The 14,202-nt window shown below is 39.1% G+C and overlaps 1 protein-coding gene across 1 annotated transcript; it reads left to right on the top strand.

The window, feature by feature from the left end:
• Positions 1–579: 579 nt before the first annotated feature.
• On the top strand, positions 580–5,324 carry LOC110688924. Its single transcript, XM_021865677.1, has 3 exons — positions 580–919; positions 2,794–4,481; positions 4,590–5,324. Exons 1-3 carry the CDS (start codon positions 580–582, stop codon positions 5,322–5,324), a joined length of 2,763 nt encoding a protein of 920 aa, XP_021721369.1.
• The last annotated feature ends 8,878 nt before the right edge of the window (positions 5,325–14,202 follow it).

Raw genomic sequence — 14,202 nt, 5'->3', positions numbered from 1 at the left:
GATGTGACGTGGCACGCCATGTGGCATTTGTGACATGTGTCACTCAGCCACCATTTTTTTCTATGAAAGTTTAATTTTTCAAATTCCAGGAGAAATTACAAGAATACCCCTGCTTTTACCCCTCTATAATTATATGTTTTACCCCTCCCTATTTTGGACGTTTTCAAAACTTTTAGAGAGAGAAAGTAAAGAGATTTCTAGAAAGAGAAACTCTAACCACCGTTTGTGTTCAACATAAACTTCTCTTCTTTTCCGCCTGCCCCAGCCGGTTAGATAACCGCCTGTGCCCCACACAAGCAAGGTCACCTTCAAACAGCGTATCGCAGCCGGTCATTGTCGCTTGCCTTCCTCCAGAGACAGATTAAGGTATTGCCTCTACCCCCTTCAGCTGATTCTTTAAATTTGTATACTTTCATTCAATAAATGGTCTCATCACCTACACACACGGCACGGCCTAGGTCAGTAGTCAGCCGTTCTCCTGTTACGGCTGAGTTTAGGACTGGGAGTGCCGGCTCTGGGTGTACGGAGCAATTTTTTACATATCCTCAACTAACCGTCTATGTGTATGTGCAAGTCACGATGGCTAGAACTAAACAGACAGCCACCAGACGGCGTCGAAGACACGGTCCATTGGAAGTGTCGTCTAATGAAATAACCCCAGTTGAGGGGGCACAGATGAATGAAGATTCAGGAGAATACTCCCAGTCTGGGATCCCTAGGACCCCTAACGATACGATTTTAGATGAAGTTGAGGGTAGAGACGATGAGGAAGCCGTCTCCCAAATGGAACTTGATAAGGCTAGCCCCGAAGACAAAGACGGGGAAGAGACTACGTCGGGCACGGGGTCAGCCGGCGAAGAGGTCTCCCAAGAAGGAGACGGGGAGAGCACCGCCTCAGGGTCTAGCACTAAGGATGACGGTGATGCTCCTCTTTCCCCGCTCGAGTTTTGAGAGGCTGAGGAAAGGAAAAAATGGAAGGTTAAGGATGACCCCTTTAATATCCACGTCTCTGCTATGGATAGAGAGATCATGATAAATGGGATTGAGAGCTTTGTACGCAAGCGACCCCTTGGAGAAGGATATACCATCCGGGTGCCGCTTGAGCTGGTGTAACACCCTAGAAATTCTTTTCCTTTAAATACCCATTCTGCTCTTTTAAAATACGATTTAGGAATAACTAAGACATTACCGCCACCGTGAAAACGGCTAAGGCAATTATCAAAGATACACAGCGGAAGACTCAAAATTAAAAACCGGTTAAACAAGTCAACCCAAAGTCAACCAAACGAAAATAAAGTTTAAAACCAAACGAACAAGTCAAATAAAATCAAACTACAACTTGGAACCATTAAAGGTCCTTCTTCAAAAACAGTTCCTAAAACCAAACCTTTGTGTTAGTCCACACATAATATATCATAAATAAATAAAGCATTAAACACCTTGTAACCTAATGAAAACTAGTAGGATTCACTCTTCACTCATGCCCCATCATGATCATGCTTCAATACCTGAAAAGTTTATCTCTACTTGTTTCCACTACTCTCCATTAAAAATGGGTCATCATAGGGCCAAGATAAAGACATGGCCAAATACACAAACAAACACAATCAGCAAAGCTGAGTACATAAGCGTAAATCAGCCACACTAACATGCTTTTACCTATCAACACACACTTACCTCATTGCACCTGTTCACAAGCACACACACCAATCATCAAAACACAATTACTAGACACTAATTAATTCATTTTGCATTGATTACGCATCGAACGGGTTTCCACCTCCTAACCTTGATGCAAGTCTAAGCACAGAGAACTTCGAAGATTTGCTTATCATGCATCAAGATAGCTTGTCCCTAAACATTGATTCAAGCCAAGCATTGCATGGACACTTTCTTGGATATCAAAGCAAAGCCACAGTTTGCTTAGTGGCTTTTCTTGGAGTCTAGTTCACTTTCTTGAACTTTCTTGAATTTTCTTTACTTAGATTTTGCTTACAAGTTTTTACCTTTCACTTGAAAGGGTTTTTCTTGGTTCAAGCATTAGGATCCTTAATCTTTATTTAGTTGCTTTTAAAATCAGTTAGTTAGCAAAATAAATCAGTTTAGGCGTGTGCTTGTTCTCCAAGGAGATTGGCATATGCTTGTGCTCCAAGGTGCTTGCTCTTCAAGCAAGTTAGAATTCTAGTTTAATTAGGATTGAATCAGGAACTTTTCCTAATCTTCCTAGGTAAACTAAGTCTATAAATAGGGCTGTAAAACACACGAATTATATAGAGAATGATATTCAGATTTATTTCTTAAGTTGCATACTTGAGTTTTTGTTGATTGTGATCAATTGTTGTTTTGCTTGTTTTAGTTAAAACATTCGTTTGGATTGATTAATTAGGTGGATTCTTAATTGATTAATCTTAGTTTTTGTTTAATTCTTGGTAGATTTCCTTTATAGAATTAGACTTAAACATATCCCTTGTGTTTTTTTGATTTTCGGATCAATAATTCACATCATCTTTGGTATCAGAGCCAGGTTTGCGCAACTTCGGTAAAAATTAAACTGGGAACAATTGGCTAGGAATTTTTACGTGATTATTTTTGAATTGAACTCTAAAAACGTCCAGCTATCACCATATAAAATTTCATAATTTTTAGTTGAGTAACGCGCTCTACACAGCCTCAAACGTGTGGTGTTTGTGCACTGATTTGCGGTTGGGAGTCCGGTTTTTGTGTTTCCTAGTTTTCCTTCAAGATTCGATCTTTAAATCAAGATTTTTGCATGAACTGACTTGGTTTGTGTAGGAATCATGAGTGACGAGGAGGTTCCACAGGTTCCAAGGGGATTAACCTTAGAACAGGCTCAAAATCTTAGAAGAGATAGGCGAATTGACGAGTTGGCAGCAAGGATGGATGAGTTATTAAAAAGGCTTCATACTTGTGCTGGAGATTCTTCAGGGAAAGGGAATTTTAACTCTAGTTCTGGTTCAAGTGAGGGAGAACAACCAAGGAGGAACCCAAGGAGGCCACGAAATAATTATTCCTCAAGTGATGAATCACCAAGGCCTAGGAGAAGAGATCGACCAAAGGATGATGATAGGAACCTTAGATTAGATCTTCCCGAATTCAATGGGAGTATGAATGAACCTGAAAAATACTTTGAGTGGATTAGAAGGGCCGAGACACTCTTTGATTACAAGGAGTATGATGAAAGGAAAAGATGCAAATTGGCTAAATTAAAACTGACCGGTTATGCTAGTCTTTGGTATGATAATCTAAAGAAAAAGAGTCATAAGGAGGGGCGTGCAAGAATCTCAACTTGGGAACAACTCAAGAAGCACATGAAAAAAAGGTTCGTACCTAGTGATTATATTCAAGATGTTTATCTTAAGATGCAACTTTTTAAACAAAATTCTATGACTGTTGAGAATTATATTGGTGAATTTGAAAAGTTATGCATGCTATGTGGCTTAGAAGAGATTGTTGAGCATAAGATTGCTAGATTTATTTCGGGGTTGAATGATAATATTGCTGAAAAAGTTGAATTGCAACAATATTGGTCCTTTGAGGATGTTTGCAAGGTAGCTTTGAAAGTTGAAAAACAGATAAAGGGGAAGAAAGGGACGTACACTAAGCCTTTTGTAAAAGGTTTCACTAAACCTTTTGAGAAGAACAGCTTGGAGAAAAGTGGTTCTAGTTCGAACTACAAGGAGACTAAATCAAAATTTGAAGCTCCTAAAAAGCTTGTTGAAGATAGGAAGTGCTTCAAGTGTGGTAGTGTTGGTCACATTGCAACTAATTGTCCATCAAAAAGAGTAATGACTGCTCAAGAGTGGGAACAAGAACAAGAACAAGCTAAGTGTGAGCAAGGTAGTGACTATGAAGAAAAGAACGAAGAGGAAAACTTTGAAGAAGAGGAGGGGCATATTGACGAAATTGATCCCGAGACTCATGGTCAAAGTTTGGTTCTAAGAAGGGCACTACATTCTAAAACCGTACCTATGGAAAACAATCAAAGGGAGAAAATATTTCTTACAAGGTGCAAGGTAGAAGATAGGTTGTGTGACATGATCATAGACACGGGGAGTTGCACTAATGTGGTATCTACTACTTTGGTAGACAAATTGAAGTGGCCAACTACTGAACATCCAAGCCCTTATAAGCTTCATTGGCTTAATAATTTGAGTGATGTTAAGGTAACTAAACAAGCCTTAATCTCCTTTTCAATTGGTAAATTTCATGATAAAGTTTTGTGTGATGTTTGTCCTATGGATGCTTGTCATATACTATTAGGCCGTCCTTGGCAATATGATAGATTTGTGAAGTTTGACGGAAGGACTACTGTGTATGTTGTGAGAAAAGGAGAAAAAGAGAGACCGGTTGCTTTAAAACCTTTGATAAGCAACAAGTCTTCTAATGTTACCTCTAATTCGAAGAGTTCTTATTTGATTAGTGAGAGGGAATTAGAAAAAGAGATTTGCAGCAGCAATGTGGTATATATACTTGTTTCTAATGAGATTCGAATTGATTAAAATAAACAAGCAAAGAGGCCGTATGAATTGGAATCTGTTTTAGAAGAATTCAAGGATGTCTTTCCTAAGGAATTACCTCTGGGACTACCTCCTATTTGTGGGATAGAGCATCAAATTGACTTGATTCCGGGAGCACCATTACCTAATAAGGCAGCTTATAGAAGTAATCCGGAAGAAACAAAGGAGATGCAAAGGCAAATTGAAGAGCTTATGACTAGAGGATACGTGAGGGAAAGTATGAGCCCTTGTGCCGTGCTTACCTTACTTGTCCCAAAGAAAGATGGGAGTTGGCGCATGTGTATTGATAGTAAGAGTGTGAATAACATCACTATCAAATACCGATTTCCTATTCCAAGATTAGATGATCTACTTGATGAACTACATGGTTCAAAGTTGTTTTCTAAGATTGATCTTATGAGTGGTTATCATCAAATTCGAATGAGAGAAGGAGATAAGTGGAAAACAGCATTCAAGACTAAGTTAGGGTTGTATGAATGGTTGGTGATGCCGTTTGGACTCACTAATGAACCTAGAACTTTCATGAGGTTGATGCATGAGGTACTTAAACCTTTCCTTGGCAAGTTTGTTGTTGTTTATTTAGATGATATTCTGATATACTCTAAAAATTTGCATGATCATCTAAATCATCTAACAAGTGTGTTTGAAGTGTTAAGAGTGAAGAAACTCTATGCTAAGCTTGAAAAATGCTACTTCTTAGTGCCTAGTGTTACTTTTCTTGGTTATGTTGTATCAAAAGATGGAGTTTCAGTTAATCATTCGAAAGTAGAGGCTATTAAAACTTAGCCTATTCCTACTAATATGAGTGAAGTAAGGTCTTTTCATGGTCTAGCTTCATTCTATAGAAGATTTGTCAAGAATTTCTCAAGTATTGTGGCGCCTATGACCGAATGTTTAAAGAAGGACAAGGGTAAATTCGAATGGACTAAAGAAGCTCAAAGTGTGTTTGAGTTGGTTAAAAAGAATCTATGTGAAGCACCTATACTTGCGTTACCAGATTTCTCAAGCCCTTTTGAAGTTGAAACCGATGCTAGTGGAGTTGGAATTGGAGCAGTTTTACTCCAAAAGAAGAGGCCTATTGCATATTTCAGTGAGAAATTGGGAGGAGCTCGATTGAACTATTCTACTTATGATAAAGAGTTCTATGCCATTGTTAGAGCTTTAGATCATTGGAGTCATTATCTCCGACCTAATCACTTTGTGTTGCATTCTGATCATGAAGCATTGAAGTACATACATGGACAACAAAAGCTCAATCCTAAACATGCTACGTGGGTTGAATTTTTACAATCATTTAATTTTTCTTCAAGGTACAAAGAAGGGAAATCGAATGTTGTGGCTGATGCATTATCTAGAAGATACACTTTGATTGGAATTCTAAATAGCAAGCTACTTGGTTTTGAATTGATCAAAGAATACTACAAAGGTGATGATGATTTTGCTACATTGATTGAAGAGTGTTCTAAAGGAGTCGTGGGTTCTTATTTGCTGCAAGATGGATTTCTTTTCAAGGGAAATCGACTTTGTCTTCCTAAGTGTTCTATTAGAGAGCTAGTTGTTAGAGAAGCTCATGGGGGAGGAATTGCTGGTCACTTTGGCATTACAAAGACCTTAAGTATGTTACAAGAACACTTCTATTGGCCTAAGATGCTCACGGATGTGCAACTAGTTATTTCTAGGTGTGCAACTTGTCAAAAAGCGAAGGCTACTTTTCATCAAGGTTTGTATACTCCTTTACCTGTTCCAGATTCACCTTGGAAAGATATTTCTATGGATTTTATTGTGGGATTGCCGAGAACACAACGGGGGAAAGACTCTATTATGGTTGTTGTGGATAGGTTTTCTAAGATGGCTCACTTTGTTCCTTGTCACAAAGTGGATGATGCTATGAAAGTGGCGGAATTATACTTCAAAGAGATTGTTAGATTGCATGGAATTCCGAAAACTATTGTGAGTGATCGAGATACAAAGTTCATGAGTTTCTTTTGGAAGTCTCTATGGAAGCTTGTGGGAACTAAATTGCTCTTTAGTGCATCTTACCATCCACAAACTGATGGACAAACCGAGGTTACTAATCGTACTCTTGGTACGCTTTTGCGTGGGTTAGTGAGTAAGACACAAAAGGATTGGGACATCAAGTTAGCTCATGCGGAATTTGCTTATAATAGATCACCTACATATGCTACCAAATATAGTCCTTTTGAGGTAGTTTATGGAGTCAATTCGAAACTTCCAATTGATCTTGTTCCATTGCCTAAGGGTGAGTTAATTCACAAAGATGCCGAGTCTAAGTTGAAGAGTATGCTGAAATTACATGCTCAAGTTCGAACAAGAATAGAGAAAGTAAATGACATGTACAAAGCTAGAGCAAACAAGCATAGAAAGCAACAAGGTTACAATGTTGGAGACTTGGTATGGTTACATTTGAGAAAGGAAAGATTTCCAGGAAAACGCAAGAATAAGTTGATGCCTAGAAGTGAAGGTCCTTTCAAGATTATTGAGAAGATCAATGACAATGCTTACAAGTTAGAACTTCTGGGAGAATATGGAGTTAGTGCTACATTCAATGTTGGCGATTTGGCTAAGTATATTCCTGATGAAGAACTTCGAGATTTGAGGACAAATTCTTTCGAAGAAGAGGAGGATGATGCAAGTCTAAGCATGGAGAACTTCGAAGATTTGCTTATCATGCATCAAGATAGCTTGTCCCTAAACATTGATTCAAGCCAAGCATTGCATGGACACTTTCTTGGATATCAAAGCAAAGCCACGGTTTGCTTAGTGGCTTTTCTTGGAGTCTAGTTCACTTTCTTGAACTTTCTTGAATTTTCTTTACTTAGATTTTGTTTACAAGATTTTACCTTTCACTTGAAAGGGTTTTTCTTGGTTCAAGCATTAGGATCCTTAATCTTTATTTAGTTGCTTTTAAAATCAGTTAGTTAGCAAAATAAATCAGTTTAGGCGTGTGCTTGTTCTCCAAGGAGATTGGCGTATGCTTGTGCTCCAAGGTGCTTGCTCTTCAAGCAAGTTAGAATTCTAGTTTAATTAGGATTGAATTAGGAACTTGTCCTAATCTTCCTAGGTAAACTAAGTCTATAAATAGGGCTGTAAAACACACGAATTATATAGAGATTAATATTCAGATTTATTTCTTAAGTTGCATACTTGAGTTTTTGTTGATTGTGATCAATTGTTGTTTTGCTTGTTTTAGTTAAAACATTCGTTTGGATTGATTAATTAGGTGGATTCTTAATTGATTAATCTTAGTTTTTGTTTAATTCTTGGTGGATTTCTTGTATAGAATTAGACTTAAACATATCCTTTGTGTTTTGTTGATTTTCGGATCAATAATTCACATCAAACCTCCCCCAAATAAATTTGAGGTGAACTGGCATGGGAGCTAACTGTGCCAGCGACAAAACCACACAAAGGTGGTGGAATTCCTGCGCATAATAATAAATAAAAAGAAAGGAATATACAACGTCATGTACTCCATTAGAAGTTATGGTTAAATATAAAACTCCATAACTCCCCCCATTGTTCATACTCAAGGTATATACGTTCCAAGAGTTTTGGTGATTAATCTCTTTCACTTTACGTTATTTACATATTATTAGACTTGGTGATGAATCTCAAAGAATAATAAGTCAATCAACAATAATTATTCAATCAAACAAACATACCAATTTAATTCTTGAATAATTAGTGACCACATATTATTTATTGTTGAACCCTTTTTAATTCTACCTCAGTGTCAAAGACACCTTAAACGCATAATGCGCCAAAAATCCTATCCCTCGGTGTTAAAAACACCTTAAGTGCACAAAGGCACCAACATACAATTTATTCCTTGCGTACATAGACACTTATATAGCTCCTTCCTCATGCTTAAAGCATCAATAAAAATTATTTGAACCATAATAAAATTCCTTTTCAATATTCCAAACATAATTAAACATGTAGTTTAATTAATCATGCCTTCTAACATGCCATAAATAAAAATGTGGTTCAAACACAACATGCCCAAAATATAATTTTCCAATCCATAATCAACACAAATAATTCATGCTTCACAATTCAATCACAAACACCATAAATTCACAATTTCATACATAAACCTTAGCATGATACTACTTGTAATTGTTTGAAATCAAACCTAACATGATTCTACATCATCAAAATATGCTAAGTATGCGTACATACCTTGAGTACGTTATTAAAACTGCCACGACTAGTAGAAATCGCTTACTTCAAAGTCTCCTACACATTAAATCCATAATAGAGTATCAATATCCACTATAAACAAATTTCCAGCAATATATACTATTTTAAAACCCTTCATAATTTAATTAGAATAAGCTGAAATTATATTTAAAACACCATAAATTAAGTCCCAATTAATGGGTAATTAAAATTTCTTCAAGAAACATAATATCAAGTGTTCTACATAAAATTCCAGCACTTTATTATAATTAAAACTTGTTGTAATTAGGTTTTAAAACACTTAAAACAAAGGCCTACCCTTTTATACATCATCATCTTTCAATAAATCATGAATCAAGAACCTAGGGTTTCAAAAATTGGGGCTTTTTAATTAAAAACCAAATCTGAAAATTAAGTAACACAATTACAATAACCAAACATCAAAATTAAATCTCCAAACTCATAATTTATAATTAGACTAAAGCATAGAATAGTTTTGGGTAATAAAGATTTTAGTTTTAAAAGAAAAAACCTTTTTTTTTTTCGAGAAACATGGCTGCCGACAGCAGGGGTCCGGCGCCACTACCGGTGGTCGCCGCTGCTGCCGGCTGGTTCTGGTGGTCGGCGGCCCACCGGTGGTGATGGTGGCTGCCGGTGGTGGCTGTGCGCGGCAAGAGGGGAAGGGAAGGAGAGAGAAAAAAGAAAAAAAAAGAAAGAGAAAAATAAAGAAAAAAGGGAAAGAAGTTTACCTTGGGTTTTCTCCACTCTAGGCAACATTGAATTGCCTCATAAGAGGAATATTTATACCCCTTCTCTATCTCCCCTTTTACCCTAAACTTTCCTCCTTTAGTTTTTCCTAATCCCTTCCCTACTAAAACTTGTTAAAAATCATAATTTCTTAAAATAAAACCCCAACTTCTATTAATTAATTAATTAGACAACCTTTCCTTTTGTAAAATATTCCCAATTTACATGGGATAAATAATTAAAACATCATAATTAAAATGCTAGAATTATTTAAATACCCTTCTAAAATTTATATATGTATTAAATAAAATACGTATAAAGTGTATATATATTAAATAAAATACGTATAAAAATACGGGGTATTACAACCGGGCACCATCTCTTGGAAGGACGATCAAAAGAAGGCCAATGCCTATTTTGGATGTTACAAGGCAACGTTTTTGGCTGGTCTCCGGTTCCCACTTCACGACGCTGTGAAGGCCATAATTAGGGGTTATGGCCTGGGCGTCTGGAAGTTAATCTCAAACTTATGGGCTAACATTCTTGGGTATGTCGCCGCCTACAAAATGCAGAATTTAAACCCCGGCTAGGAGGTGTTTTCTCATATGCGCTATCTCAGCCGCAACCCAGGCGGTTGGAAAGCGTGGTACACATTGAACACCCTCCCCCTAATATTAGATGACTTTGGACAAAGTTTCCAAATATGACGCTTGGAAACACCGTTTCTATTTACTGTCTGCCCCTCATCCATAGAGAAAACCAGGAGCTGTGCCGGTATAATAAAAAAACTGACCTTCTTGGTCGGAAATGTGCCCTTCCTTAGATCCCCGGGGATGATTACGACCAAATTATAAAGACAAAGTTCTTTGAGCTTCAGCCCGAGAATCTCTCAACCGAGGACGTAATAAAGGTTCCAAATAATTAGATTCCCATGTGCGCATGGTTTAGAGACGAGGCGTTCTTGTCCACCTGTGGGCTAAGCATAATGTTTTCAAAGCGTACGTTTCCTACACATCCGGCGAAATGTCGTTTGTAAAATTGCTCTATTAACCAGTTATGATTTTGTACTAAGTGTTTATTTATAATTTTCGCAGAAGAAGCTTTAAAAAGGGTCGCAGACGAGAAAACCCCCAAACAGTCCTCTGCTCAAATTCCCAAGGACCTGGCGGAGACTAGAGCCGCCAGGCTGAAGGCTGAGGTAAGAAACCTTCTAGCCTCTTAACCCGATTTTCACAAAGGTATTGTCGGTTACATGCTTAACACGATTTTTCTTGCAGGGTGGAGAGGCTCTTAGGTACTTTATCAAGAACCTTTTCAAGCGGGGACAGGACAACTCCGCCTCCACAAAGTCATCCAAGGCTGCTTCAGGTTAGAAAACCCTAGAAGGCTCTTCTGGAAAAACCCGTCTGCGCATCGGGGGAGAAATGTAACCGTTGGAGGCTTCGGAGTTGGCTTTGACATGGTTTCATCCGGCCTCTCCACGCCTGTGGGTGGTGCATACCCATAGGCTTTTGAAAGTATATATAATCCTTTCGAATCTCCGCCTGAGCATGGATGGCCCTTGCAAGTGAAATCTCACACCCAACAGACCTCTTTGTCATACAGCCGGCATCGAGCCGGTTCCGCCTATATAGCTTACTCACCCCCTTTCACATATGGTGCATATTAATCCCCCGATGGCTAGACATGCAGGCGCATGACAAGGCCATGTTGGCGGTCGTCCCTAAGAAGGAGAAGGATATCATCCCGGGTATTGAGACGTTCAATGTTGAACGGATCACTACACTCCTGTCTGAGGTATGATGAATTCCTTTTTGAGAAATAACATGTATAATTTTATCCCGCATGGTTCACACCATTTGCGTCTGCTGGCTGCTTAGGGTTGATGGGCTCAAGTGGCCGTACACCCGGAAAATAGAGGAGGTAAAAAAAGCCACTAGATCAGCTAGGGATTCTCAAGATGTTGCTGAATATCAATGTACAATAAATGAACTTGAACTAAAGCCGTCTTGATGAAACAGGCGGATCAAATCAGGGGCCTGAATACAGCTTTGAATGAGGCCAAGAAAAAGGCCATTACGACTAAGACCAACCTCAAGTAGGCCCAAGACGACCTCAAGACTTTGCAGGGTGTTACCCGGGAGAAAACTGATCTCAAGGCTGAGGTTGAGCGCCTGAAGTAGGATGCGGAGCAGGTCCAAAAGAACATCAAAGCGACAATTGAAGCGCAGCAAAATCGCACAGTTGCTGAGAATGAAGAGGACTCCAACACCCGGATGAAGATTGCCTGGAAGGCGCTCTATCCAAAGAAGGTTTATGGCATTTGGGCTCTAACTTTCCAATATGCTGAGGACGATGCGCATAGGAGAGAGAAGGGGCAGCCGAAATCTGATTCCTTTGAGGCCTGGGAAAACATCGAGCTTGAGGAGCCCGCCAAGGAGCTTCCTGCAGACGGAGAAGCAATTGATCTCCAATCTGATGGAGAGGATCCCAAGAAGCAAGACGAGGCAGGCCAGCCTTAGCTTTCAGCGGCAGTATGCCAACCCTAGTTTTTTCCAGCCTGCGTGCCGAGTATTTGAATGTTTAACTCAACAATTTCTATTTTTCTTCCCAGATGGTGATCCGGTTAAGCATTTCTCCCCGGCTCTCAGTAGCTGGGTTTATATATGAAAATACCGACTGAGTCGGTTTGTCTTGCATTTATGATTTTGAATTTTGCACTTTAAATTTTTCTTATATATCTCTGAATTTGCCTAACTTATTAAAAGCATGCGATAGTTAGTATATCGGCTACTCTTACCCCTGGCGGCTATGTGGTTGGTTTCAGTACTTCTCTAATTGATTGACTTGGGAACTTTTGATATTTTAAAGAGTATGAAATGTTCCTAAGTCAACCAATCACAGTAGTGAATTCCCCAAACCAAGTACAAAGCCGTCCACAAAACTAATAAGTAGCCATTTTAGCCAGCCAGGGAATTTGCTAGACCATAGCCCTATTCCTCCGTCTGGATTATATACAATCTAGTTAAAAATTTTCGATAAATCAGGTAGTAAAGTGCCACCTGGAAGTTGTTGAGGCAAGGGACAAATGGCTTGCCTGACTAATGGTCCCCATACAACTTTAGGGCCGTCTGGGGTACCTGCAATCCATTGCAGGCTTATGATCTTAGTCATTATAGATTATATTGTTCAAACAGCTATGAGGTGACCAATTTGGTCGTTTAATCTTTTTCGCCTGCATGCGTTTGTAGAGCAAACGATAGAATGCCCTCTGCTATGATAACACTCGGAGGGGCGTCGCCGGACGCCATACTCATGTTGGAGCAGACGAATTTATAAAATAAAATAGCATCCGGCCATTGGCCACTTGATTTGAACATTAATCTAGCCACTAAGTTTTTAACTTAGTTTAATTTATTCAATTGGAAGCACAGACGGTAAGTTATTGTTGCGCATGTATATATACGAGGTAATTAAAAGGATTCAAAACAAAAAGCAACTTTTTCCAATGATAGGCTTTTCATTTACAAAAATTTACAAGTCTCAGAAGTATTACTTTTTCAAGTTGTCTACGTTCCAAATTCTAGGCAGTCGCCTGCCATCTGGAATTTCCAGGCGGTAGGTGCCGTTTCTTACTTCCTCATAGATCCGGTAGGGGCCTTTGCAATTAGAAGTTTACATTCCCTACTCATTGGCCCTACCGGTTGCCTCCATTTTGTGTAACACAAAGTCCCCAACTTTTAAGGGCCGTTTGTGCACTCTCTTTTTGTAAGCACGAGTAATTCTCAGATGGTAAATCTCATGGCGCAGGGCAGCATTGCCCCATACACTCCGGGAGTGAGTCTAATGCTAGCCACATGGCCTCCTAGTTTGCCTCTTCATCGTATAGCGTGACTCGTAGAGTCGGCTCATAATGCTCGATGGGCAAGACGGCTTCAGCACCGTAGACCATGAGAAATGGGGTTTCACCGGTTGCCCCTTTTTCACTTGTCCGGATGGCCCATAAGATATGAATTAACTCTTCAGCACACAAGCAATCGACTCTTTCAATTTTCTTTTTGATACCGTATGAGATGAGCTTGTTGAAGGCTTCAACTTGGTCGTTTGCTTGGGGTCGACTGACTGATACGAAGCAATGTGAGCCCCCTTGATCTCCCAATCAAGTCTTAAGATGAGGCGTCTCAAACTGAGGACCATTATTAAACACCATAGACATAGGTACCCCAAACTAGGTGATAATGTTCTTCCAGATGAAGGAGATGACATCCTTTGTCTTGATGCCTTTGACAGCCTCTGCTTCCACCCACTTGGTGAAATAATCCATATCCACTAGAATATAGCGCTTTCCCCCTGGTGCAGGCGTATAAGGACCTAGAATGTCCATGCCCCATTTAGAAAACGAGACTAGGATGTGGATTGTCGTCAGATCAGTAGCCAACCGATGGATTAGCTTGCCAAATCTTTGACACTTGTCACATTTTTTAACAAACTCCATGGCGTCTGATTCAAGAGTGGGCCAAAAATAGTTGACAGGATAAAGTCGTATCACCTAATCAAAAGTAATTCCTAAAACCACTAACTAATAATAGATAGGGAAGTAGGGTCGAATCCACAGGGAAACGAGTCTTTCTATTCCTAATTAATTAATATAATCTAGATTACGAAGTAACCAAATTTGTTGTTGTGAAAGGAGTTAATCTAAGGTGAATAAAGG

Source organism: Chenopodium quinoa, unplaced genomic scaffold (assembly GCF_001683475.1).
Source record: "Chenopodium quinoa cultivar QQ74 unplaced genomic scaffold, ASM168347v1, whole genome shotgun sequence".
NCBI lineage: Eukaryota > Viridiplantae > Streptophyta > Magnoliopsida > Caryophyllales > Amaranthaceae > Chenopodium > Chenopodium quinoa.
Note: the sequence above shows the minus strand (reverse complement) of the source record. Positions and strands in the feature narration are given on the sequence as shown.